This window comes from Panthera pardus, unplaced genomic scaffold (genome assembly GCF_024362965.1).
Source record: "Panthera pardus isolate Hobbes unplaced genomic scaffold, ASM2436296v1 HiC_scaffold_26, whole genome shotgun sequence".
Taxonomy (NCBI): domain Eukaryota; kingdom Metazoa; phylum Chordata; class Mammalia; order Carnivora; family Felidae; genus Panthera; species Panthera pardus.
The window spans coordinates 33,327,296-33,354,632 of record NW_026526832.1 but is presented as its reverse complement, the minus strand read 5'-3'; the positions used below and the strand labels follow the sequence as shown (position 1 = coordinate 33,354,632).

General features: G+C 48.2%; 1 protein-coding gene across 3 annotated transcripts in view; it reads right to left on the bottom strand.

Annotated features, from left to right (window-relative positions):
- Nucleotides 1-407: 407 nt before the first annotated feature.
- NOL10 (nucleolar protein 10) overlaps nt 408-27,337 on the bottom strand; it is an 88,339-nt gene continuing 61,409 nt past the window's right edge. Inside the window, exons 15-22 of one of the 3 annotated variants that reach the window (XR_008418105.1) lie at nt 24,880-24,959; nt 24,601-24,699; nt 22,676-22,765; nt 14,116-14,289; nt 13,615-13,862; nt 4,553-4,655; nt 1,429-2,248; nt 1,090-1,198 (exon numbers count right to left, since the gene is read on the bottom strand). Coding sequence is in view for 2 of the 3 variants with exons in the window: in XM_053891160.1 (XP_053747135.1) it covers nt 1,952-2,248; nt 4,553-4,655; nt 13,615-13,862; nt 14,116-14,289; nt 22,676-22,765; nt 24,601-24,699; nt 24,880-24,959 (1,091 nt within the window). In the remaining variant the exon portion in view is untranslated. Of the gene's footprint in view, nt 1,199-1,254; nt 2,249-4,552; nt 4,656-13,614; nt 13,863-14,115; nt 14,290-22,675; nt 22,766-24,600; nt 24,700-24,879; nt 24,960-27,337 lie in introns of those variants that run through there. The other 2 variants (XM_019452089.2, XM_053891160.1) reach the window with 2 other exon arrangements.

Sequence of the window (27,337 nt, the reverse complement as noted above, 5' to 3'; positions counted from 1 at the left end):
AGCAGACCACACCTCTCGGGCCTCAGAAGTGGACACCTGTCTGCACAGAAGCAACAGAGATGTGATGGGGACGGGGGATGGGCCAGGAACGTGAGCCGGGGAGACCCGGAGGGATAAGGAACCGTGCGGCAACAGGAGGAAGAAAAGGAAGGCGGGGAGAGTGGGCTGAGTCCGGGGCCCCGAGGCCAGTTACACACTCTGCAGCCTGCTGCCCTCAGCACGTTCCACCTTACCTTCGTGCTTACAGCACTTTCAGAAAGATTCTGTCATTTGTGGGCCAAAGAGCCCCCGTTCTAGCTGTGCATAAAGAAACACGCTTCCAAAATCCCACGAATACCTGAAAAACTAGGGAAACCAAATTTAATTTTCAAATTAATTCAAAGAACGGATCTGTCTCAAAGAAGCCGTTAAAATGGAAGTATTTATTTTTACAAATGTTTTCTCCAGCCAGTTTATCTCAAATTGCACTTAAGAAACAAACAAAAAAATCTGTACTCTTGTGAACAGTTAAAAGAATACCCAGTAGCTTCCATTTCCTGTTTTAGGTTGTTGTTACCGCTAAATTATATTCTCTTGGTACACGAATGTTTTTTTAAAAGTCCCAGACTAACACACGTACAAGCCACAAGCGTCCGAACGTCTGACCGCGAAGCCGGCCGGCACCGGGCACCGGGTGGGACGGGGCGGGTCACCAGTGAGTGGCAGCAGGTGTTGCAGGGAGGAAAGTCCCGGGACCACGAAGAGCCTACAGTCTCAGCCCACGGTGACTTCCCATCTCGCGGCACACGTTTCACAACGTGGAAGAACCACCACCTGCTCCACCTGATTAAAACCCGGGGAAGACCGACTGCGGCAACGACGACTTACAGAGGGCAGCCTGGGGGCGACGCACTGACGGGCGGGGGCGGGGGCGGCTGCGGAGTCTGACGCGGAAGCACGGGGACAGGCCGCCATTCACCCTGCAGAGGCGCCAAGGGATCATGGGAACCTCCGGAGCGCGCTCCCCCGTCTGCAACGCGCCCCGAGGGCGAGCGGTCCGGGCGCTCCTTCCGCACCACACGTAGGGTCATTCCCAGATTCAGTGAAATGGCCGTCCCCGTCTGTGTCTTGACTTCAGGTGACCGGCTGAGCGACGCAGCGTCTTCCTTTCCTGTCGGTGCAGTTTCTCAGCCTCTTGCTGCTTCTTCTGCTGTTCAGACTGAAGGAGGAAGAGAAGTGAGAGAGAAGGAAGGAAAACCCAATACCCCCTTTCTGTAACCGGCAGACCACCAACGGCCACAGCCCCGCTGCGGGGCTCTGGAAAGACTGCCCCCGGGACCCCGGGGCATATGGTCTGGCCCCTGGACTCTGCCCCCACAATGCTGCCCTACTCGTAAGCCAAAAACACGTATTTACGTTGCCCCCAACCCAAAACAAAACAATACTTACAGGTACTAACGGTGTATTTCAACCCACCCACGGTTAAGTAGCATCCGCCAGAACTGGTTCCAAGATTTTCCGGCTGTTTCCCAACAGTCAAACTCCCCTCGGAAGCCAGAGATTTGCTACTGTTAACCACCGACAAAGGCTGGGCGGACAAGTGGCCTGCGAGCTCCTGGCGGGCCGAGCGGGCCGACCGCGCCGAAGGCGCCCCGGCCCCCGGGGAGGCCCACTGCTTTCAGCGGCGCTTCCTCGACGCAGAATCCACAGTGGAGGGAAGAGCCGTGTGGTTCCCAAATCACATCTGACGGGCCCGACAGTACCAACTCTTGAATGCAAAGCTCAGAAAATATTCTCAGCTGGTGGGACTGCACAAAAGGGAAACTGAGAAAGCGCTGCCGGGACCTAATTTTTCCGAGTTGAAAAGCGCCGCCTCACAGACACCTACGAGGCTTGCCTGACGGTGGCCCGTGTTGCTCTCCGCCCCGAAAACACTCCTCTGTGTTCTGCTCCTCAAGGGAAGTCTCTGTCCTCACCCCCAGCTGGTACGACTCGGTACTTCCCGACCAGAGCTGAGAGGTGGGCGAGTGGTGGGGAAGCAGAGACGACCCGAAGCGTCGAGGCCCCTGCTCTGGGAACCTCCGAGACGGGGGCTCCGAATGAGTCCCTGAGTTCTCTTTCTGATTACCACTGTTTCCCCAGAGCCCATTCCAAATCGATCCTGCCGCACGCTCCTGTCCCATGTGTCCCGAGCTCCTCCGCGCCCACCGTGCCTCTGCTCCGGGCCCCTTCGGCCCACTACTCCTCGGAAAACAGCCACACTCAGTTTCTAGAAATACAAACGGTCAGTTTTCTGCTAATACCTGTCAACGGCTTTCCACGGTTCCACTTAGGTCCGAGGAGAAACCCACGGCCCACTCACAAGGCCCCGCAGGACCAGGCCCCCTGTGCTTCCGGCCAGATCCGGCGCCACTCCTCCCGGGATCCCGTTTTACACACGCGGGCCCTCGTCCGCACCCTCGAGCGTGCCCGACTGCCTCCCTCCTCAGGCAAGAACTCTGCCTCGGTGGTACCCTGAGCCTGGAGCCCCGCCTGGCCCCTCGGGGCTCTCACCCTGCGCATCGCTTGCCCTCCCCGGCCCCCGTGTGTAGGTCAGGCCCCGGCGGACCCTCTCACCGCACTTCTGTCTTCCGCCGGGGTCCCCGCCACCACCACAATGATGGGGGTGTGCTTCTTTCGACAGACTGAGAACTGGAGAGGCGAGGACCACATCTGTCTTGTTCTGTGTATCCCGGGCACACACCCCAGAGCGGATATCTGAGATGCACTTGTTAACGGTAAGCTCAGAAAACCCGAGGGAGCCCGCCTACCGGCACACCAGGTAACAGGATCAGGACCCCTGAAGAGTCAGTCAACACTGGGCATCTAATATTTTGTTTCTTCATGTTAAGAAGAATCCCCGAAAGTGTCTCATCCAAACAATTTCGGGAAATGATGAACCAAGTAAAGGTAAACGGTGCGCTGGAGCGTGTGAGTTAGGTGCGTTTCTGCAGCTTCAACACGGACGTCCGTCCCAGGCGTTTCCCTATGGGTTTGGCGGAAGAGCACCCTTCCGGGAGCACCCCTCCCTCTCCAGCCTCACACTGCGCGGGGCCCTGCCAGGCCTTCCCCACCAAGGCAGGAGGCTCCTGAGGAGTCTGTAAGCAGCCACGACTGTCCCGCAGACGGAGCCCCATCCAGAAAGGGACCCGCACCAGCCTCTCTCCAAAAGGCCGTCCTGGAAGACGTCCACACCACGTGACCGGCCCCTTACGATCTATGGGCCAAGTAGCTCATCTCCACGTTTTCCTCTCCTTCTCCATCTCGGTCCTGCCCCGGCTGCTCTCCCACAGTCACCAGCAGGCTGGCCCAACGAAAGGGGGGACACGGGCGCAGGCGAGACCACACGGAGCAGCCTCGCCAAGGATCTGATGAGGGAGGAACTACGGCACAGGAAATTCGAAAACTGGATTTGGGACCTAATCCTACTTTTGCCACTATACAATTTTAAATAATATGAAAGCATGAACTTTCCCCTTCCATTCTATTCACATATTAGAAAGTATACATGAGGGGCGCCGCGCTGGCTCAGTTGGTAGAGCACGTGACTCTTGATCGTGGGGTCGTGAGGTCGAGCCCCACATTGTGGGCAGAGTTTACTTTAAAAAAAAAATGGGGCGCCTGGGTGGCTCAGTCGGTTGAGCGTTCGACTTGGGCTCAGCTCACGATCTCAACGGTTTGTGGGTTCGAGCCCCGCGTCGGGTTCTGTGCTGACAACTCGGAGCCCGGAGCCTGCTTCGGATTCTGTGTCCCCCTCCCTCTGCCCCTTCCCTGCTCATCCTCTCTGTCTCTCAAAAATGAATAAACGTTAAAAAAAAAATTTTTTTTTAAAGCATATATATAAGTCTTGGGAAAACTTGAGATTTTACCTAAATATATCACACACCTAGTAGAGACAGAGATTTCTATTAAAACCTACACAGATCCCTAATTATTCCTAAGTAAAAATGACATTTAATAAGATTTGGTTTCTCAAATGATACAACTGGCATAAATCAAGTATTAACTGATGCATCCCCCAAAAGAGTTTCACAGCCTCTGCTTGACTCAACCATGGGGCCATTTTAGGTCTTTCTTAGTGCTTTTGTTTTTAGCCAAAAAAAAAAAAAAAAATAGTAGTAACAATCATAGTCATAATTTCAGAGCCATCCTATTTTCATTTTCGCACGAACTGTGTAAGCCCCAGACAGTCAGGACTTTCCCTTTACAGGGAAACCAGGGACCAGGGGCCAGAGACCAGAATGAGCCCAGTGACCCAGACACCACACTGCTGCCCTGTCCCCCCGGGGACCCCGGGACCCGCCTGCCTCTGCCTCGGCCAAGCTGTGTGCCTGCCCCGAACCCAGGAACCCAGGAGGGGCTGTGGCTGCGGGAGAAGTCCTAGCGCGGGAACACGGTTCCTCCGAGGGGAAAAGCCTGGGAGGGCAGTTCTGAGGTCAGACACACACACACACACACACACACACACACACACAGCTCTACTGGAAGCCTAGTTTCCTTTCTTGAATGAAAAAACGTAACACTAAAAACTTACCCTCTTTAACGTGAACGTCAACTGTTTGCTGCCAACTGTGGTGTCTGATATACTCAACGTGCCATTTTTTGCCTCAAGTTTCAAACGATCTTCAAGCGTTTTACTGTGGGAAATTTAAGAGAATGATACGTTAATTAGCATTACGTTTTGATTTAGCATTTGAAACCAGTTTTAATGAGCACTGCTCACATGGAGAAAATCCTTTACCCTTGTGGTAAAGGCCGAAAATGGCACTCATTTAACACAACCGCGGGAAGAATGAGGGGCGCTCAGTCTTTGCCCACACCCAGTAGATACGCGGTAAAAACAACAGCTGCCCAAACGGCCACGAACTTAGTATTTTAAGTGGTGGTTCCAAACAGATTTTCAATGATCGCCGCTTATCTTACTAAATCACATTTCTGAAGCCAAGATCCAAGGAGCACTATTTCTGAAGCCTGTAATTTCCTGTAATGGTCAGCGGCACGTAGGCTTCCGAAGCGTGTCGTATTTAAAGCACGCACAAGGTAGGAGAGCGTTCCCCTCACCTCGTCGAGGGAGCGAACACACGGATCGAGTCTTCAGATCAAGGCTTGGAGGAGGGCCACGCGAATTCTGATTTTTCCTTCGCTCACTCTTAGCTCCCTGGACTACACTCACCACCCGTCGCGTGAACAACCCGAACCACGAACCGGTCTGACCACAGACGAGGGCAAATTCTATCCGGTTCAGTCCACTCGCTCACTGCTATTTCTCCAGGTGACTTTTCCTTCCAATCTCTTCCTTGAATTACTCTTCCCGAAGCACCTTACCCCAAATGTAAATTTTGTTTCATTTCTCGATCATATATTCCAAACTTTTCTAGAGTCTCTTTCTGTACTTCCTGCCCCCGTTACGGTTGGCTGTGCCCCGTAATTCTCTGTCGTCTGCATAATTAACATCGCTGTGCCCCGGCTTTAAGATCAAGACGTTCCATTTGTATTTTGCACACGTGATGCTTCATTGCGTGTTGCTGTAACGTTTTATTAGAAAATCACAACACCGGCCCTTTTTGTTAACTTGGTTCGGAGGGGAAAAAACCGCGTTAGGCTTAAAGACAAAAACTTCCCGTAAGTTTTAATATTAGCTCTAACGCCTGCAGAAACGGCAAAGCAGCAACACCCTCAGGTGCCTGTGATGGAAACGGGTGCGGGGAGCAGAGGAAGAAAGAAGGAAAGAACGTGGTTCTCTCTTCTATTCCCGCCTCGAAAAAAGTAACCGCACTTCCCTTTCAAGTTAATACTGAACGACCTGACTGAATTGGAAGACGGCTGAACCGGGTGCAGGGTTTTCTTTTTCCTGAAATACGATCTTCATCACTAATGACTGGGCAGAACACTGCTCCGAAACGCCCCGTAAGATAAAGTGAGGCTCCTTTGAAATTCTGAAGGAAACGTTTGATGTGCACACCACGAGAGATTTATCTCCAATTTACGACTGGTAGTGATGTACGAAACAGGTCTTCTTTACATAATTTGAGACGTGAAGTGGTTGGCATAAAAGTGGCACTCTTTTCTAAGCAATAATGTTATTAAGAAGCACTTTTAAAGTACTTTTCATCTTCAAAGCGCTTTACAGACGAACTAATTAATCCTTTCAACATCCCTGAGACACAAGTATGTATCCTTTATAGATGGCGAGAAGGGAGGTGAGGAGCTAACTGGTCGCCCCAGGCCACACAAGGACTCAAGTCTAAAAGCCAGGATTCCAATTTGAAAAGTTCTGGTTTCCAGGAGTGTGCCACACCAAACCCGATTTGTAAAGTTTTGTGTAGGAAACGTGTCCACTGGGTCTCCTAAATGACAAGCTTCCACATGACAAACGGAACGGAGCTAAGATCTAGTTTACTTTTTTTTTTTTTTAACAAGAATCCCGACGTGAAGCATACACGGACTCCAGCGTGGATGGGAGTGATGTTGGCCTAAGCACATTCCTCGGCCTGTTCGTGCCGTTTTCTGTTCTTTCCTTTCGGGGCTTCTGAATAGCTCCGGAGCCTTGGAGACAGGGTGGCACACGGAAAACGCTAATTTGGGCAGAAAGTGACTTTTCAAGTAAATTGTGGGCAATTACTACTCTTTTAAGAATGACCTTATTTCCTCCATGAGAGGGTCTATAAATCCTGGTTTCCTCTCAATGTACTTTCAATGTGCACTTGTAAAAACTTGTTCTGTCTGGGCTGCTTGGAAAGACAAGCGGAGTTTTAGAATGAGCCGTGGCACAAGATCAGACACAGGCACTGAGCGTGCAGATTTCTACATTAAAGCAAGCGCCCCTGCCCTCCCTTTGAAAGTCGGTTTACGGTACGTGGCTCTAACCAGCCACCGCTAAGCCAGCGCCTTGAGAATGAATTCAGTCAGAGACGATTCAAGAAGCAGACAGACACCTGAAAACCATCTACTATAACAGAACAAAATGCACAGGGCCACACCGTGTGTCACCAATAAGCAAGGTTAAGAATTTCAGGAAAAAAAAGTTCACTGTCACAAGCTGAACAGCCTCCCCCCCCCCCCCACCAATGTGTGGGGACTGGTGAGGAAGACAGATGTGGGCTTTTAAAGGTTGAAAGAAAGAAATTACTCAGCACAGGACAGACAGGGCGATGAGGGGAAGAACCAGAATTCTCAGCAAGGCGATCTTTAAAAAAAAAGGGGGGGGGGGCACAAAGTACAAGGGGAAACATCAGATCAGATATTTATTGTATGCCCCAGAACTAATGCACCTCAACTGAGTTTTTAAAAATCACTTTGTGTGGAGGCACGTCCACACAAAGTGTTAGTTAGTACAACTAACTATTAGTACAACTAACTATTGTTAGTTGTTAGTACAACTAACAAATGTGTTAGTTAGTACAGCACTGAGAGGAGTTGACTCAAAACAAAGGACTCACTCCTCCACAGTCTACACCAAAGGGAACAGGGCGGCAGTGGAGAAACGGAATCTACAGATAAATGGCAGACGTTACGTACTCTGTTTAGAACAAATGACTCTGACAGATACTCACAGAGACCGTATGGGTGGCTGAAAACGGTCTGATGCTCTCTGTCTGCAGGTGCTCCTTCGAGGCCCCTATCTTCGCAGATGTGAACTGAAGTAACCAGGGTGTCTGGATACCTCATCCATCAGCTTCGTTCAACTTTAAAAAGATTCCTAACGTCCACTGTTGTCGCAAGTGCGGGGCAATAGGCACTCTGGTAAGAACGCAAAGAGCTCAAGGCCTTTCTTGAGGGCAATATGGCCGTATCTATCGCATACCCCTTTTGATCCAGCAAGTTCCATGACCAGGTCATGCAGCCTCTAAAGGAATTCCGGCACGTGTGTATATATTTATCACCATGGAAAAGGGAAGAGGAAAGCAAGGAACAACCTAACCATCCCGGATCCGGGAATGTGACCCATGTGATGGCCCATCCGCCTTATGAAAGACTGACGCAGCTCTAGGTGGGCCTACGCGTACTTACAAAGAAACATTTTCAAGACTTCCTGCTGCATGAAGTGAGAAGTCCAACCGCCATATGATTACAGCAGGGCCCATTCCCGTCCAGGAAAAAGCTAACACTGACCACGCGTGAGTGACAGCAGTCACCTCCGGGAGGGAGTGTGGGTCAAAGGGAGATTCGCCTTTTAGTCTACACTCTTTTTAAGTATCACAATGAAAATGTGCTTATGTATCACCTGAGTGCCTATCAACTTGAGTAAGATTCTTTTTACCAAGTGCAACTTTGGAATGAAATCACTTTCAAAATCAGATTTAAAAAATGCTTGTATTGAAAGAAGAGCGCGTGCCTTCCGCTCTCATCCACGACCAGTGAGGGAAATGAGCTGGAGGGTCCGTCCACAAAGTGGACAAAATCGTAGGTGTGATAAGCGGCTTCCCAAGAGCTACTAAAAGCACCTGGTGAACAAGGTGAATTCCTCCAAGGCAGGAAATGTCTTTGAAACCTTTGAATTTCCAAGGCAGACCACAGGCCGGGTGCTTCAAAGAACACTTTCTTTCCTACCGAAGGGCCGCCTGGCAGGGAATATGTATTCCCCCGAGGGGAGGGGGTGAGGAAGCTGTGCTCTAGGAGCTCCCCCCTGCAGGCTCCCCGTCCCCCCTTCCAGCGCCTCCCAGCACCCCCCCTCCAGAGCCTCCCCGAGACCCTACCGCCCTGATCACCAAAGCGTGGTGCGCCCAGACCCCGGCCCGGGGCCGGCAGCACGAACGCCCCCACTTTCTAGCTACAAACCTGACTGTTGCCACCCATCCCGCCAGCCTCCCCTCGGGTCTTTGAGGAGGGACCCCCTGTCCTTTCTGAGGCTGTCTCCTTAACCCGCGCCCTGGCCGCTTCCTCCTGACTGCTCACTGAATTCAGCTCTGTCAATTTACTTACGTCTCCTGGGTCACTGTGTGCTTGCCAGTCAATCCCCCCCGCCGCCTACTAACACATTCTGTCCCTCGAGCCTAAAAAACCTTTCCCATCGAGTTATTGGCTTTGACTCCTTCCTTTTTCTGCCAAACTTCTTGGAAGAATCATCCATATGCACTGTTCACAATATTTATTATCTCCATTCACTCATCAATCAACCGCAATCAGACATCTGGGCTGATGCCTCAGAAACGAGTCCCAGCAAGACATCGTCCTAACGGCCTTTTAAACCTCCGGCTCGCCGGCCTCCGGCCCCATCTGACACTCGCGCCACACCCTCCCCGCTCGGCTCTCTCCGCTTTTCCTCCTCCGTTTCTGAAAACTACTCGGTAATTTTTACTACCCACCTTCCCCTTAGCCTGTCCTCCGAATCGGAATTCTTCGCCCTCGGCTATTGGTGTGTTCAGTGCCATCTCTAAATTTACACGCAGCATTTTGCTTGCAGTTGCATTTTTCTAAAGAGAGGTGGATGGTTTTTCTCGTGGACTCAAGAGAAAACCCCTGTTGCTCCCAAGGGGCTCCATTCGTCACCCTCCCGCACTCTACACGTTGGTCTTCCTCATGCCGCGACCGCGGTCTCGATCACACGGTAAAGGCTGGGATCTCAGCCCTGTGTCTCGCCGCCCCCCCCCCCCCCCCCCATTTCCCTCTGTCTGCTGAACATTACCCAGAGGACACCTGGGCACCACGCACTTGACGTGCGGATACCCAGCTCAGTACTTTCAGCCTGAAACCCGGTTTTCATTCCGTATTCCGTATCTCAGTGGTAACACCGCCACACGGTTCAACATCACCCGACTACTCCTTTCTCCTTTGCCATTAAATTAGTGACGGAACAACACCGTGGCATACGCCCGTTTTCCTTTCTCATTCTTAGACCGTCTGTGAGTGACGTGGCTCGAAGTCGGCCCGGTTCTCGCTGCCCCCAGTTCAGGCTTCATCACTGGTGACTGGGATACTGTATAGTCTGTTAGCTGATCTTGGGGGCCCACTTACTCCCTGCCTTTTCTCCCTAAAACTGAGATACTTCATTAATAGTTTCTGAGAAAGAAGGACTTTGTATTTTTATTTTCTACAACAAACACGAACTGCTTTTACTGTGTACAAGCACGCACACCACGGGGTGGAGGGGCTGGAAACAGATTTGATGGTGTTAATCTTAGCGTCGCGACGTTCCCGGGCTCCCGTGCTTGGGCCGGGGGGGGGGGGGGGGCGCCTGTCTGCTGCTCCCCCCGGTCACCCTCCCGCACCAATCACGCTTCTCTCCGTTTCCACACAGCATTCTTGTGCCGGCACGCCACTCCTCCTGGACCAGCATCCCTCCCACCCTGCTTTGGGGGCTCATCCTTTTGCCTCTCAGAAGAGCAGTTTCGCTATGACCTCTTATCAAGACTTCCTAAGTCTCCAAAAGTTCAATCCCTTTCGGTCTTCCGTGCTTTCCGCACGCCTCTTCACGGCTCACGGAGGACCAGCTAGAATGTGAAGGCTCCAGGACGCGAGCTGTGCCTTGTGTTTCCATCCCCCGGCTCTGGACTGCACTTTGCTCACACTAGGCAGGCACTCAACGAACATCCGCCTGAAGAATGGGCGAGGAGAGAGGCTGACGGACAGATGAATAAACACAACGCACAGCACACCGCAAGGCACGTGAATGTGTGCCGACAGACGTACGTATCTATCTGACGCCGTGTCACTACGCCAAGCGAAGAGAGGGACTCACTCAAGTACCGAGTTAGGACTCATCGTTCACTTTTCCCTTCACAGAAGCAGTTTTAAAGCCGGGCAGGTCCGAGAGAACACTGAAAACACAACATACTCAGTTTTGATGCCGTGTTTTATTGATTGCCTTGTGGTAACTGAGAGAATAAACGGAAGGCGTTCGCTTTGGTGTTCTCAAGGACAACGGTTCAATGCTTCATTAAATAACATTAAAATATTGCAAGTTCGGGATCTGCCAAAATGATCCAGTCAAGACTAGAACTCAATAAGCAGTTTGTGCCAAAACGCCCAGCCAACTGCAGGCTGTTCAAACCAAAGGGTTATTACTTTCGGCTACGGGACTCTCCTTTTAAGCTCATGGAGTCCTGTCACTTACATAGTTCTCTACTCAAAAAAAAAAAAAGAAAGAAAAAAAGAAAGAAATGTTTACTTGTAGTGTATTCACCTGGCTATTACTTATCCACTAAATACTCCACCTCGTTTGTTTCTCACATTAATGTCCTGCCACAACCCACAGGCAGAGCAAAAATGTCAAGAAGGTTTACTCCTGCCTCCGGCCCCAAATCACCACGTTGCCAGGCTTACGCTAGAGACCGCCGCTCCCAGGTCTCCCTGGCCGGTGGGCTGGAGTAAATGATTCTTTCTCAGCAGCCCTGGCGAGGGTAACTCCCCGAGATGCCCGACACGTGGCCAAGGCACAGAAGGTCCCCTTCAGCCAAGGTTCGTCAAGTGCTTACTTGGGTCTAGTACTGACTCAGAAGCCAGCAATAGAGTAAACAAAGCAAGACCAAAGCAGCAGATAGTCTAACAAAGAAACTCCCTCCCCGGAATCGGAACACTACGAACGGCTAGCCTTCCTCCCGCTGCTGAGGCGGACCCCAGGTTAGATGCCCGAGAATAACAGGGACGCGGGGCCAGGCTGCACGCGCCGCCGGCAGGGACGTGAAATGCAGCGGCTTCCTTGAGAAACCGCGTGGCAGCTTCTCGGAAGGTTAAGCATCGCGTTACCACGTGACCCCGAGGAATACAGCCGGGAGAAATGAACACACGCCCGTGTCAGACCTGGTACGCACATGTTCGCGACGGCATCATTCCCAACAACCGAAAGGCGGAGCGACCCAAACGTCCGCCACCGGGTGAACGGGTGAACGGCTACGCGGGCCGGTCTAGGCACACGCCGGAATATTATTTGGCGAGAAAACGAAGGAGGTGCTGGCAGACGCTACAGCACGGATGAACACGGGAGACGCTGCGCTAAGTAAAAGAAGCCAGACAAAATGCCACGACTCGCGTGGTCCCCGTTATCGGAAATGGCAGAGCAGAAAGCAGACAGCGGTCGCCCGGGGACGGGGTGGGCTGCGGGCAGGTGGCGGCGACTGCCACTGGGGGGTGGGGGTCTCATCTGGGAGAGGAAAACGTTCTCAAATGAATTGTGAGGATAACTGCACAGCTCAGTGATTGTACTAGACACGGGTGAGCTGCACGCTTTAAGTAGGTCAACTGGATGTTATGTAAATTGTATCTCAAGGAAGTTGTTACCAAAAAAAAAAAAAAAAAAAAAAAGTGAGGCCAGTAAAGATATCTTCAAATGGTATCAACCCTATTACTAGATTCTTTGTTCACCAACAGATCTTTTGTTTGTCGGAAGCGGAATTTTGAGATGCTCCTGGATATTCTACGTTACAGGAGTCCCTTAACATCCGGTGTCTCAGATGCTCGCTAGAAGTTGGTGAGATAAACAGGACTAGCCAGATCTCCGTTCCAGAAACAATTCAGCCTGTCCAACGATGTCCTCTCCACCCTTTCCCTACTTCCTGCCTCTGAAAAACCACATTTTCCAAACGGGAAGCCAGGAGCTGGAGAAGCACAGGTACGGAAGTGGTACTAAGCCGGGCCTCACACCTCGCCATGTGGCTCCCCTCCCCCGGCGGACTCCCCACACCTTTGGGGTCTTCTTTCGAGATCACCTATCACGACCATCTATCACACTCTCATCTTACACATTAATACTCAGCCCAAGAATCCTCAGAGCAGAGACTTACACAACTTACAGCTCGTACACAATCTAGAACTGAGGACCTAGCTTGTTCCTTACTTAGACACAACAGAAACTGTCCTATAATACGTACAACAGAATTCTGTTGTCATGTCCTACAACAGAAACTGTCCAAATAATACCCTTTTTTTTTCCCATGTTGACTTTTTTATTGTGGTAAACTACATTCACGTTGCTGTGCAGCTATCACCACTATCCATTTCCAGAACTTCCTCACCGCTCCCGACTCATAAAGTGATTTCTCCCCATTCCCCCTCGCCCCGGCCCCTGGTAACCACCATGCTACTCTCTGTCTCTATGTATTTGACTATTCTAGAATACCACTTTTGCTCGTCTCTCAGCTCTCTCACAAAAGGCTTAAAATTTCTGCCAAGTTGTCCAAGTGACTTTTTCAGTAATCAGGTAAGCTGAGAGAGGGATAAATATAACTGCACTTCTAATTAAAAAAATAACTTTTTTTTAAGAGGGAAAGAATGTGTTACCTGTTAATTACCACCGTACAGAAGACTACTGAACTGCGGGGCAGAGAATAAAATGGGTATTTGCAGGCTGGGGAAACGGGGAAAAAACAAGGACAACAAAAGCAATGTGACTTTTATGGTGGACAAGTGTTCTCACTATACTGGCCACTACCCAGAGGGCTAGACCCTGGGTCTTACTGTATGTAAACACCACCCCAAAAAGCTGTTAAAAGTCATCTCAATAAAGACAGTGTTATTTCCCCTCAAGCCTTATGGCGCTTCCCTGACATTAACTCCAAAGATGCAAACGCCACCCTTGGGGCGACACGGGCGGAGAGGAAAAGCAAGGCCCAGGCCACACGGCCAACTCGGCGAGGCACCACAGACAGCAGCGTTACTTACTTCATCAGCTTCTGCTTTGTGGCAGAATCTTTGAAGCTCCTGAATTCCTCGCCTGCTTTGATCTCGTAAAACTGGGGCTTGAGGACCGTCTGCCGGTCCTCCCTGAGCTGCTCCTGCCGCTTCACCTTTTCCTCCTGGTGCAGAAGTCTGCGCTGCTTCCTGACCTCTTCGACCCAGTCTTTTTCATCATCCGAACTCTCAGAACTTTCTGCATCACTTGGTTTTCCTTCCGGTTCTTCCTCCTCTTCCTGAAAATAAAAATAGTAAGCGGCAGCTCCTTTCCCCCGGCCAAACCCCGACCTGTTATTTTCTGGTGACCAGCAGTCGCCCACTGGGATACGTGACATCGCGCGCATTGGAGAAAAGGCCTTTCGTCAAAGATCGACTTCTAAGCTGAAGGTCAAGCAAATTACATCGCAAGGGTCTGAAAGGCTCTTCTAACTCGCACAGAAAACTCTATTAATGAAACACGAGTAAACACAAGGACAAGGAGTACGTTACCTTTTCGTGAAGTTCTTGTTGCTCCAAGAGTCTTAGTTTCTTCTTCCTTTTTTCACTAATTTTTGAGACAAGTGGATTCAAAAGCCTAAATTCTTCACTCTCTTCGTCCACCTGGAAGTCAGGGTTCTCAAACATAACTTTAAATCGATCATCAGTGAGAATATTAGGAAGGCTCTATGAGAAAAAGAATGCACGAATGTAAAGTTAGTATGAATAAAATCTGACCAGAAAGATGGCCTAAAGATATTTGTCAATTATAAGTTAATAAGCTGCATGAGGCATTACTTTAATTATTAGGGAACTTCTTTAGAACTCGTTTCCAGAACTTTCTAACTGCCCTTGGGTTTTATCTCCTACTCACAAACAAATTCTATTAATCCATTTCAGACGGTATGTATTACTTGGTCATTCAACATAATGAGCTAAGAATAAACCTCTCTGGCTTAACTTCATGCTTAATATATTGAACAGAATTTTCCTCAATTAACATTTTTTTCATGAACAACACTCTTCAAGGAAATACATGTTTCGAAACACAGCTTTTTAGGCAGAGCTACTATACTGAAATAAAATTAGTGACGCTTCCAACTTCGTCGAAAACTGCGAAGGGAATAATACTAATAATACTAAGAAGAATTAACATGGTGGGAGCTGCCGGTCGAAGCTTCCTGACTCTGAGTGATTTGGAAATGTAAGGGAAGCTTCCACCTCTTAGAGGATGGCCTCCTCATTTTTTCCGTAGGCCACTGAATGGTTCACAACGGACGCAGAGTAAACCTGACACGATAAAACTGCTACTGAGGCTCATTTGAAGAGCTCAGGGTTCTGAACAGAAACCTTTCTAGAACGTATCATAAACGTATCTGTTCATGCAAACAGAAGACAATCTTCTACACTCAGGGCTCTCCTATAGTTTTTTATCCGCTATAGGTTTGGAAACCAGATAAATCAACCTACTGAATACGGTCTGTAAAGTGAATAGCCCGAACGTGGGCTGAATGGGCTAACCCGTTCGTGGCGGGGGGAAACAGCTGGGTTCTGAGCGTGGTACGCAGAATGTGGCTACACAAAAATCTGCCAAATCGTGAGACGTTGACGGACTTTGGCTGTTTGTTCCTGGTAGGCACCTAAAATCTGATAAACGCTTAAGCTAAATTTCTGTGACACACTGAATACGTATTTAAGATCTACCGAACAAGTCTTCCCTGATTAAATATCATTCCCAAGACAGATTTAGGTTCAAGGAAGAAACAAAGACAGGTAAGATCCAGTTCCTGATCCCAAGGTAATCTAAGGAGAAACAGAAACACTGTAACAGAAACAAAAGCCTGGACGCCGCAAGGCTCCTTACGAAGGATGCTAGGCAGAGTTGCAAGTGCTCTGAAAGCGAGAGGTAAAGGGTAACTCCAACAGGAGGCACATGAGAAGGGTTCGTCGGGGATGCGGCAGACGGAAAGCCGAAAGCATTTCCAGCCCACTGAGGAGTGGTGACCAGTCTGATGACACAAGAATAATGACAAAATTTGGAAAAGCATGTTTTGATCAGGCCAGACTGTAACGGAAATCAACGCTGTAAGACCGTGCCCTTTACTCTATAGGTGAGGGGACTACTCGGGAGGGGAGGAGGCGGAGGAGGAAAGAGGTGACAGAGGTGTGCTCCAGGACCCCTGGGTGACAAGGAGAATTCTGCACGGAGAGCCCTCGGCAGCGCGGTGCCTGAGGGACTGCTGAGGGAGAAACCAGTCACGCTGTGACTACCAGACCGCTTTAGGAAACCGAGAGAAGAGACGGGGCCTATCTTAGAGCAGTGGGATCTAAGGGCGGGAACAAGTACGGTTGGAGGGAAGGGTGACCATGAGACACAGTTCCACATCAGAATGGACAGATGCAGCTACAGAGGAGCCGGGAGGGGGGAGAGTGAAAAGCAGGGTGTGAAGTCTAGCTTAAGTGACTGGAAAGTCAGGGCTACCAGGAGTGGGGACCCATCACTGAAGATCATCAGAAAAAGGTGTAGGTGGAGCGAAGGAGGAGAAGTTATGTTCCAGAAACCAAGATGTCCTCCAGTAGGTGCACGGATGAACCATGGAGCATTCAGACAACTGAACGGCATTCTGTGCTAAAAAGAAATGAACGACCAAGTCATGAGAAGACACGGAGAAATCTTACGTGCATTTTACTGAGTGAAAGAAGCCACTCTGAAAAGACTTCGTATGTATGATCCCAACTATATGGCATTCCCGAAAAGGTAAAACAATGCAGACGGTGAAAAGGTCTGTGGTTGCCAGGGGTTGGGGCGCGGGGAACAGAGGGACGAATGGGATTTTTAGGGCAGTGAAAATACATTCTAATGTATGACATTCTAATGGTAGAAACAGGTCATTATACATTCGTCCAAACCTACAGAACGGACAACACCAAGAGTGAAGCCTAATGTCAACTGTGGACTTTGGGGGATTCTGGTGTGTCAGCACAGGTGTATCCATTGTAACAAATGTCCTCTCTGGTGGGGGATGTGGAGTGGGGGATGGGCGGTGCATGTGTGGGAGCAGGGGGGCATATGGGAAATATCTGTGACTTCCCCTAAATTTTGCTGTAAACGTAAAACTGTTCTGAAAAAAAAAAAATTTAGTCTTTTAAGGAGAATGTCATCTGGTTTCTGATGAACACCATTAGATGTCTGGGAACAACGCAGCAGTCTCAAGTGAGAGAAGGAGGCAAAATTGTACACATTTTTAGAGTTACCTGTAAATATAGGATAGGTGACATTGCCAAAGATCCAAATATTTTCAAATGAATAGCGGTTAGCCTATTATGCATTTACACAATGAATGAATGAATGAACCCTAAAAGAAATATTTTCCTTTCCATCCTACTGTATTTATTAAATAATCATATTTAGTACCAGAGAAACATGTTAAAAAAGAATATACTGTGGGGCGCCTGGGTGGCTCAGTCGGTTGAGCGTCCAACTTCGGCTCAGGTCACGATCTCGCGGTCCGTGAGTTCAAGCCCCACGTCGGGCTGTGTGCTGACAGCTCAGAGCCTGGAGCCCGCTTCGGATTCTGTCTCTCCCTCTCTCTCTGCCCCTCCCCCGCTCACACTCTGTCTCTCTCTCAAAAATAAAGTTTAAAAAGCTTAAAAAAAAGAATATGCTGCTAGCATTAACTTTTTTTCTTAATCTTAAAAAATAAATTGTACTGCCTAAAGACAAGTTATGTTCTGGATGAACAATTATGAACTACCAACTCTTCGGACCTAGTCATAAAAATATCTTCCTTGGAGATTTTTCCTAGTCTGTTTGTTTTCACAGCTGACTTAAAAAAAAAAAAAAAAAGGAGTAGGATAAGATGAGTGATATTCTACAGTAGTCTGTAAGTGTCTGGCCAGCTATCTACCCTAGGAAGATACATGTACATATGCTCACCACCTGCCATTCAAAGGTGAAAACACCTTGAAGCATCATTATTCCTAGCCCTGCTTCCAAGATTTGAGTAGGATGTTTATTCTGAATATTCTGTCCCAACACAGTAACATACAAGGAATGCTTCATATTTAAAACAAGTCAATTCCTTCAATGCTATGATATCTATGAAATTAATGCCGCGATGGCTATCATGCAGACTTCTGGGTAAAGATGCTCTGAACACACGCATCTCCTTCTCATCTCTGCCAACTCCATTAAAACAACAGAAAATGGACTTTAAATGAAGACACGACCCTTAAGGATGAGGAGGACAAAAAAGGAAACAGGAGCGGTGAGATTCTGGAAAGAAGAAAGGCAGGCCTCAAACCTGCCCTGTCCACGGAGAGGCTTCTTCCCTGGAGGGGAAGAGGCGTGTCCTCTGGGACAGCAGGACCCTGAGGGCCAGGGGAGCGTGTGGCACGAAGGGGCTGCACACTAATGTCACCCTTCCCCCCAAGCCGTCGTGACTAGGGTTCTCAGAATGCTGGGAGCCGGGCGTCACCCTCCAGGCAGCAGAACCTGACCAGCCAAGAGAGAGGCCAAAAGACATTGCTGTTGGGAGGTTCCCCGAGTAAACAGCCAGGTCACCACACAGTGCGTGGGGAGTCCTGCCTCCCCACCTCAGAGTTTCCATTCAGCTTTTTAGATCTTTCACTCTTAAATATAAACAAATGACCTGAGGTCACATGAGGAAAAACTACTTAAAAAAAATTTTTCCCCCCAAAATTCCGCCAGCACCGAAGAGCCTGTTTCTGGATTCAAAGGGCCCACACAGTGGCCGGCACTGAGGGCTGGGTTAACAGAGGGAAGGCAGTCCCCGGTGCAGGCTCAGCCCTCCGTGGGCACTTTCTCCAGTCTTCCTGTTCCTTGCCCGACTCCCTTATTTTGGAGGAGAGAATCCTAAGGAATTTCCCGAGGAAAATAAGCACGTAAATGTAATGTGTGGTTGTTGCTGACAGCATGCATGTCTGAACAATCTCTTCACTCTATACCCTTACACTGACTGCCTGCTTGTCTGGGTTGGAAAGAATATTCCTTCAGAAAGCTAAAGGTTAAAGGTCCTGTATGCAACATGGGGAGAAAGCGGAGCGTATCCCCAGGATGCCGGCAGCGCACCAGCATTCGGAGGTGACCAGTCCGGAACGGAGCAGGGCCGACACATGTAGAAGACGCTCCGTCAGGAAAAGAAAAATGAATGTAAAAACCGATATTCGTATAAATATCCTCCTGCGAGGAGATGTAGAGAGCCAGCAAGCTGGTTAACTAGTTTACCGCTAGTTAAGTAGGGCTAACTAGTGATCGCCACACAGAAAACAAACAAAAAGTCAACACTCAGTCCAGGGAAGACGGAGGCTGGACGGGAAATGTAACCATGAATTGCCTCCAGACTCGGCCTCGGGCGGAAAGAGCACCTGCATGGTCCCGACGCAAGTGCTGGGTGCTGAGCGTCCCAAGTTGCAATAGAACTTAGCAGGAGGGAAGGTCATCGAAACAGGTAAGATGACTGGCCTGGCATTTAAAAGTCAGGGGGGAGCAGCATGGGCAGTATTAGGACACAAGGGAGCCTAACACCAAAATAATTAGCTGAAAAGGCAAAAGTATCTCAGGACGGGAGAAAATGAGGGAGGAGGTGGAGGAGGAAAAGGACAGAGGGAGAGCCACCGTTCCTAACAAACCCTGGAGAAATATTTAGTTTCTAAAACTACATGTGTAAAACTGTAAGAAAAACCAAGAGCAATTTTTCACTGGTACTGTAAAGACTTTACAAATAGTATTTGGGATGTTAAAGCCGATCTGATCCAGCCCGGCTGCCTCTGTTCCCTAGAGAGATGAATTATGACTTTAAGACCTGCTCTTAATGGTATGGAATAACCCCCAGGCTAAAGACACCGCCCCGCGGCTCCGGGCCAAGATGTGCTGCAGGACAACCCGGGACTAAACCGCCGTGGAATCCAGCAGAAGGACGTCCACACAAGACTCTGCGGCAACAGCGAGCAACTGGGAGAAGAGGCCAACAGCCAGGAAAGGGCACTTGTAAGGAAAATGGCTCAAACCCTTTCCGATCAAATGGTTACTCACCGGTGCCACACCTCTCCAAGCTGCCTGTGCACACCGGAAGTCAATTCGCACTTGTTGAGAGAATAGATGGACCGACTCTCACTTAACTACAATTAACGCCCCCAAGCGCCTTCGTCTGGCTTAAGATGGCGATAACGCTTCTTGACACTAACCACTCGGTGGGAGGGCCCCTTCCCACCGCAGGTCCGTCATCAACTGAACAGTACACACCTTATTAAGCTTTAGTTATGTTACGAGGGGCGGCAATATCTGGGAACATATTTCACTGTCCGCCTCCAAGAAATTCCAGTTGGGGCCAAGGCAGAACGAAACCATACTGACTTTCCAATCAGGAGCTCCCAGAGCTGTGCGAGCGCCTGAGGGTTTGGAGAGCTGCTGACAGATACAACAGACCTTTTAAGTATTCTGCCCGTTATGAAGGGTTCTCTCCTCGGCTCATGAATGCTTTTGAAGGTCTTCATTTTAATTCGATGACAACGTAAACAGCAGATCGTATAAGCTTTGTCTAAGAACAGCCTCAGATTTCTCGAAAACTGTACTCAAGAGTTTCTGGCAGGAAACTGAGCCCTGATAATGGGCCCCAAAATGGGTCAGGAAGCCACTGAAAAGCAAATCAGGGGCACGTTTTACAAATACCACTTTCTAGCAGAATTTTATCAGGTGGCACAGCTTTTACAAGGACAGCACTTCCAGCAGCTAGAGACACAAGGCCGTCTGAGGAGAGAGGATGAGACTTTTGAAGGCCGTTCCTCTTTGCACCGCGACAGAAGCAGCACACAGCCTGCCCACAGCACACAGCCTGATGGAGGGTTCCTCACAGGATGACCCTCTTACTGTTTTCACAACAAATTTTAAATGCACACATGATCGTGGTTTTTCCCGTTGGCTCTTATGCTCATTTTGCTTTCAGTTCACAGAGTCATTTTTACCACCCTGCCCGCCCTGCATAGTGAGGACCATCACTATGTGTCATGAACCTTCTCTGGCTGCCCCCAAACACAATGAAAGAAAGGGGATGGCGGGGCAAGGACAGGGTCCTTTTCCCACATTTTCATAATCACAAGGGCCTTTTTAAAAGGCGTCTGAACTGAGCATGCCACACTGCACAGGTATCAAAACTGCAATTTAGCCTTCCTCTCTGTAATATTTACATATGTATCACATAGATAAAGACCCATAAGCCTAAAACATTGATAGGAAGCATATATCTGCATCCTCCATTAGCCCCACTCTCTTCCTCCTGAAGCTTTAGGGCCTGTAACCCAAAGATCACTTCCATTTAGCTTACAAAATGACATCGGACGTTATGAAGCTGAGAAGTTAGCTCCCTAGTCAGGCTCAGGCTGGGCTAACAGGGAAACCCAGGAGAGTGCCCTGAGGAGAGTCAGCGGCGCGGGGAGCACTCACGTCGCCAGTGCTTTAAGATACACGTACACGCTTAACGCCCTGATGCTAGTTAGGAGGGTGCGTAGATACAGCACGTGCATATAAACGTATGTAGTAAGTTTACATAATTGTTCCAATGTTGGCCTATTTTTCACATACTGAAAATGGAAGCATAAACATCATCTACGTATTTACTTAAGGTGGGCTTCTGAAAATCAAGAGTTAAATAATATAATAAAAAAATGTAGCGGGGCGCCTGGGTGGCTCAGTCGGCTGAGTGTCCGGCTTCGGCTCAGGCCATGATCTCACGGTCTGTGGGTTCGAGCCCCATGTTGGGCTCTGTGCTGACAGTGTGGAGCCTGCCTGGAATTCCCTCCCTCTCTCTCTGCCCCTCCCCCACTCATGCTCGCTCGCTCTCTCTCTCTCAAAATAAATGAACAAACTTAAAAAAAATTTTTTTCAACGTAATAGGCCAGGATGGAAGGCGCACAAGGATGAGGAGGCAGAGGGTAAGCAGTGAGTGTGACTCCATTTAGAAATCACAGCACTCCAAGAAGGCCCCCCTCTTGTCCCATCGTTGCACGTTATAGAAGAAAAAACTATGCCCCAGTGAAGCCCAGGGTCACCCAGAAGGACCCAACCAGCGAGCAAGAAACTAGTGAGCGACGTGACCCTTCGTCTGTAGTCCACTGGCAATTCCTGGAAAAGACTGGAACAAAAATAAACACACAAGGAGCTGGCTCATCTCATGTTCACTCACCTCTTTAAAAACTACCCAGAGAAGAAAGAATAAACAAGCAAACAAGAACCGCTCGAGAGCATAACACAACCGGCCCAAAGTCCCAAGGTTAGGCCCTTTGCTCAGAGTCGGGTCCCGCAGGCTCCTGAGAGATGTGACCTTTACAACTCATTCTAGTAAGGAGCCAAGGCTGAGTTATCTGCCTGCCTGCTCGAAGCAGGTGATGAGGAAGTCTTCAGGTATCTGGGAAGATTAGAAAAACCTCCCCCTGTCTCGATAATGTCAGCTACATGAAGCGTTTATTTCAGGGCTAATCTTCATCCATTTTCACACTAGTCACGGAAGTTGAGCTGCACTTACACAGAAGTGTGCAGACCTCCTGACAATGCCCAGTCTAAACAAAAATTCGCTACTTCTGGAATTATAAAAAGACCTAGTCAGAACAAAGAAAAACAATAAGCAATTTAGGTATTTAACAGCAAAAGGATTAAGTAAACGATACATCCTTAGGAGAGTGTATGCAGCTCTCCAAAGAATTTACAAAGAATTTTTAATAAAATGGGAAACCACTTGTGTCATTTTATACAACCAGGATAAATATGTATACAATATTATCTCGCCATCATAGCTTAGAATTTCAGGAGAAATAAAACAGGAAGGAAATTCGGTAACATCTTAATGATGCCCTCTTTGGGTAGAATTACATAAGTGACACGCTTTACGTTCTTTTCTATTTTCCAAACTTCTCATATTGAGTGTATACTACCCTATAAGCAGGGGGGAAATGAAGCTACGTGTATTTTTCAAGAATAAAGGGAAAAGATAATTTTAAGCTACCACTAAGAAAAAACAGAAACAATTTACCAATTCTCCACTGCCTTATAAAATCTTACCTTAACTTTCTTTTTCCAGGTAGATTTTTGCTTTTCCTCCTCTTCCTCAATTAATTTAAGTGCCAGCTCTTTGTTAACTTTCGGCAATTTCTAACAGCAGGAAAAAAAAAAGCGTATGAAATGTCTACAGTTTAGCTTTAAAAGTTAACAGTTCTGTAAGAAGTACAATCTCACCAACAGGTGATGTCTAATTCTCATTTTTAAACTTTCGTCGTCCCCAGAGTAGGGAAGAATGCGGACACAGGGGACGCCATCAGGCACGCACAAAGGGACAGAGCCCTCAGCGCCGGGAGCGCTTGAGCTCACACGGCCCCCTCCTGTGCATGGAGAAGCCAGCTGGGAGAAGCAGTGTCGGGGGGTCAGCGCACCGGGGGAGGCCCTCACTGTGAACGGGAGGCCAGCAGGCCTGCCGCTGCGGCCTCTGGCTGGGGTTCAGGGAACCCCTAAAACGCTACTAATGATGCCAAATGCACTATCTCCTGCTCCTGCAGTGGCAGATTTCTAAGGGGAGTTCTAGGTGTGAGTCTGACAGCTCTCAGGACAAAGCTGCGAGCTCTTTATTGTTTCCCACTTAGTGCTTATGTCCCCTGTAAAATACAACTGGACAAGTAATGCAAAGAAGGGGACAAGAGTGCTCCATGTCCCAGCCTCCCCCTTGCCCCCACACACACATCTGACACTCCCAAAAAACAAGTAATCTGGAAAAAGGAAATACCAGCGACTAGCCTTTAGTACTGAGTGTGGGTACATATGTGTGTTTATGCATATGTACGTATGCATGTGTCTTTGGTACTGTGTACACGTGTGTGTTTGTGCACACGTATGTGTATGTACGTATACATACGTCTTTGGTACTGTGTGCGCGTTTGTGCACACGTATGTAAATGTACGCGTGCATGTGTCTTTAGTACTCAGTGTGTGTACATACGTGTTTTGCACATGCATGTATATGTACGTATGTACATCTTTAGTACTGTGTGCAAATATGTGTGTTTATGCACCCGTATGTGTATGTACGTATGCATGCGTCTTTAGTACTGAGTGTGTGTACATACGTGTGTGTTTATGCAAATGTACGTATTTGTACACATGCATGCATCTGTGTGTTCATTTATCACCAATGTTCAGCTACAAACGAGCGGGGCAATAGAGAGAATGGGAAGCAGAGGGCCTCAGCGTCCCTGCCTGCTGGCTGCTGGGCCAACATCGAAAGTTAAAAGTTCTTCCCCCTGGCAGCAAACAGATGGTCAGCACAGCCTGGGGTTCCAGTTTGTGGTTTTCTGACCACCCCCCAGGACGCCAGCCCCGGCTGCAGCCCTCCTGGGAAGCCCGGGTCCCAGCGGTAGCCTCAGCAGCCCAGCTCCTCAGGGCCCACCTCCTTCCTGGTGCTCCCCGCCCCCCACCCAGCCGTGCTACCTGCTTCCTGCAGCCACTGCCTCTCTTATCAATATCCTTATTCCATATCAGTATCAAGATGCCTCAGTTCTCTAACACCTGGCTGACAATTCTTTACGTTGAATTCTATTAATGTAACTAGGTGGCCTGATGTGACATGGTCTGATGGCCCTGATCCAAGCAGACAGCCTAGGGTACTGCCAAATGTCAGAAATGGGAATTATCGAAGCCTCGACACCCTAAACACTGAAAACTCATCCGAAAACTCCATCACATTTTCTTAGAAGGGCCGCCCCTATCAGTCCCTCCGGCATCCTTTCCCACAACGTCATGACCACAGAATCCATTACGATCAACCTGTAAAGAGTGTCCACCCTCATGACCAGTAAGATACACCAAAACTATTACAAACAGATGTAAACTAAAAATGGGAAGACAAAGAAACGGATGGCAGGTTGTTTTGGAATAACACACAAAATGAAAATTAAGTACTTTCCCCTGGTAAACTCAACAGTGAGCACAATATCTACCTTTAACTGGACTCTCTGTGCACGTGTTTCTTCTATCTTCTGTCGGATCTTATCTTTCCTGTATTCTTCATAAGCAAATGGATTTACCATCAATTTCACCTTTTCAAAGTGGAAAAAAAAGTTCACAAATAAAAGTCATATTTAAGAGCATGTTTCATATACACCATGACTATTATGCTGACAGATTGTCTTACAAATCAAGTATGTTTTGCAAAATGCAAGTAAATAGAAAAGAAATGGCTCATTAATCACATAAAATCAGGGCAGTTTTCTATTTACCTTGTGATAGAGTCTTATATCCATGAAAAATCCATGCATATATGCCCGGAGAAATGGTGACCCAATTAGATGTGTGAGCCCTGGAAAGAGTTAATCACAAGAGGGCAGGTCATTATGAAATCTTTTTTTTTTTCCATTTTTTTTTTATGTTTACTCTTTTTTTTTTTGAGAGAGAGATACAGAGTGAGAGCAGAGGAGGGGCAGAGAGAGAGACAGAAAGAGAGAGAGACAGAATCTGAAGCAGGCTTCAGGCTCCGAGCGGTCAGCACAGAGCCCGATGTGGGGCTCGAACTCATGAACCGTAAGAATATGACCTGAGCCAAAGTCTGACGCTTCACGGACTCGAGCCACCCAGGTGCCCCAGGTCCTTATGAAATCTTGATGAAAAATAAACAGGTTTTCTTGGATTATAGTAAAATTTCACTTCTGATTGATTATCAGAAGATTTTACTCTGGATACCGGAACCACTAATTTTCAAAAACTATGGAGAAAATCTAGTCCATTCTAAGCAGTGTCACTCTTACTTATTTTAAATGTCATATTAAGCATAAAGGTGACAAAAAGTCTTTGTGAACTATGAAAGACTGCTAAAGAAAGATCCTTAATACTAATGGTTCTCAGATTTTTGGATTCCACGGATCAGTTTAATTTAAAAAATACTCCTGGCATCAACAGTAACTTGCCAACTTTCATTGTGCCAGGAAGGAGCAGTGGTGGTGGGGTCGGGGGGCATTATCTTCCATAATTTCCAAACACAAAGCACGCTATCACAATGATAACGTAGAAAGGGCATGTTCTTTCCATTATTCTCATTTTATAGATGAGAAAACCAAGGCTTAACAGGGTTAAACAAGCTGGCCAAGTCCCTCGGATATGAAGCAGAAGAGGGGGATGTGTACCCGTCAGCCTTCCTCCGATGCCCACGGTGTTAGTCACCGTGCGTTCTGTCCAGCATTCTGGCACAATATTCCATGAAACATGTTTTGGGAAATACCATGCTTTGTAACTGCCTTCCTCACCCAAAGTAAACACAGTAAGAGAGACTAAACAAGCACCCAAGATGAACTAAACACAGTCTTTTTAAAACCCTGCAAAACAACAATGACTTTTCCCCTCCCATGTTAAGAATGGAGGTGAGTGTGACAGACACAAGTATAAAAATTACCCTGAAAATGCTTAGGAAGGCCCAGAAGCAGGAAAATCTTATTTCACCATATTTCATTCAGGGATCATTTTTAAAAAGCTGACTACAAGTCTTTCCTCTTTAAACATTAACATTTAAAGAGTTACTTTGGTGAGAACTGGCAGAAAATGAGTTCTGCCTGGATTAGTTGTGCTATGAAATACACCTTAAGGGACTCCTCGGTGGCTCAGTTGCTTAAGCGTCGGACTCTTGATCTTGGCTCAGGTCATGATCCCAGGGTTGTGGGATCCAGTCCTGTATCAAGCTCTACACTGAGTTCGGAGCCTGCTTGAGATTCTCTCTCCCTCCCTCCCTCTGCCCTTCTGCTAGAGCTAATTAAAAAACAAATACAGCTTAAAAATAAGGTTTAATAACTTCTCTGTTTGTTTATGCCACGACTCTATTTTCTCTTAACGTTTAACTGCGGCTGTACGCCCATCTGTTCCACAGACACCGAAGTTGCCTGCATTCGTAAAGAATGGGTCCTCTGAGTTTGCCCGCTCTCCATGCAAATTTCTTTCGCGGCCTCTCTCCAACGACACGACTCGATCAGCACGATCTGCTCTCCTTATCCTACAGGGTAGTACCAGTCATCTGAGCAACACGCATTCCCCTGAGGGGCGGTATGGTTGAGGTGAAAAGCACGTGCTCCAGGTGTAAAGCCAAACCCTCACGTTCACGATCACTGGGGTCTTCGGCAAGTTCGTTTCACCTTCTTGGGCCTCAGTTTCCTCGTCTACAAAATGGTGTCATAACCGTAGCCACTCCACGGAGCGGCGAGGATTAAGAGCTGTATGTGAACGTGCAGAATGTTACCCGGCACATGATAAGCCCTACGAGTGCTGGCTACCACTGATAAAAGGCATTTCTTGTCTGTGACCCTCAAGCCTAAAGTATTAAGGTTCTACATATCTGAGGATTCAATCGGGTTTCTAAGTTTTGGATGAGGGCTTCTACAAGCTTAAAGGGAGCCAGAAATCATTTACGTGCAGTCTCTGCGATATTTTCAAAACCTTTTACTCAAAGCAATACTAAAAAAAATGTATCACTGCTTTCTTGACATTTTTCTACACATAGCTAGTGTGCTCAAGAAAGTTACTCCTCACTTAAGATACAAAAAAGGTTGGGGAGGTTGAATTATCTGAATCTGTCCTAAGCAGAGATTACCAACTTGACAATGTACGTAGACTGTTACACCTGCTTTGGCAGAAAAAGAAGATGCAGAGAATCAGATAAAACGTGACTCTACTGCCCCAATGTTCGAAACTCCCCCT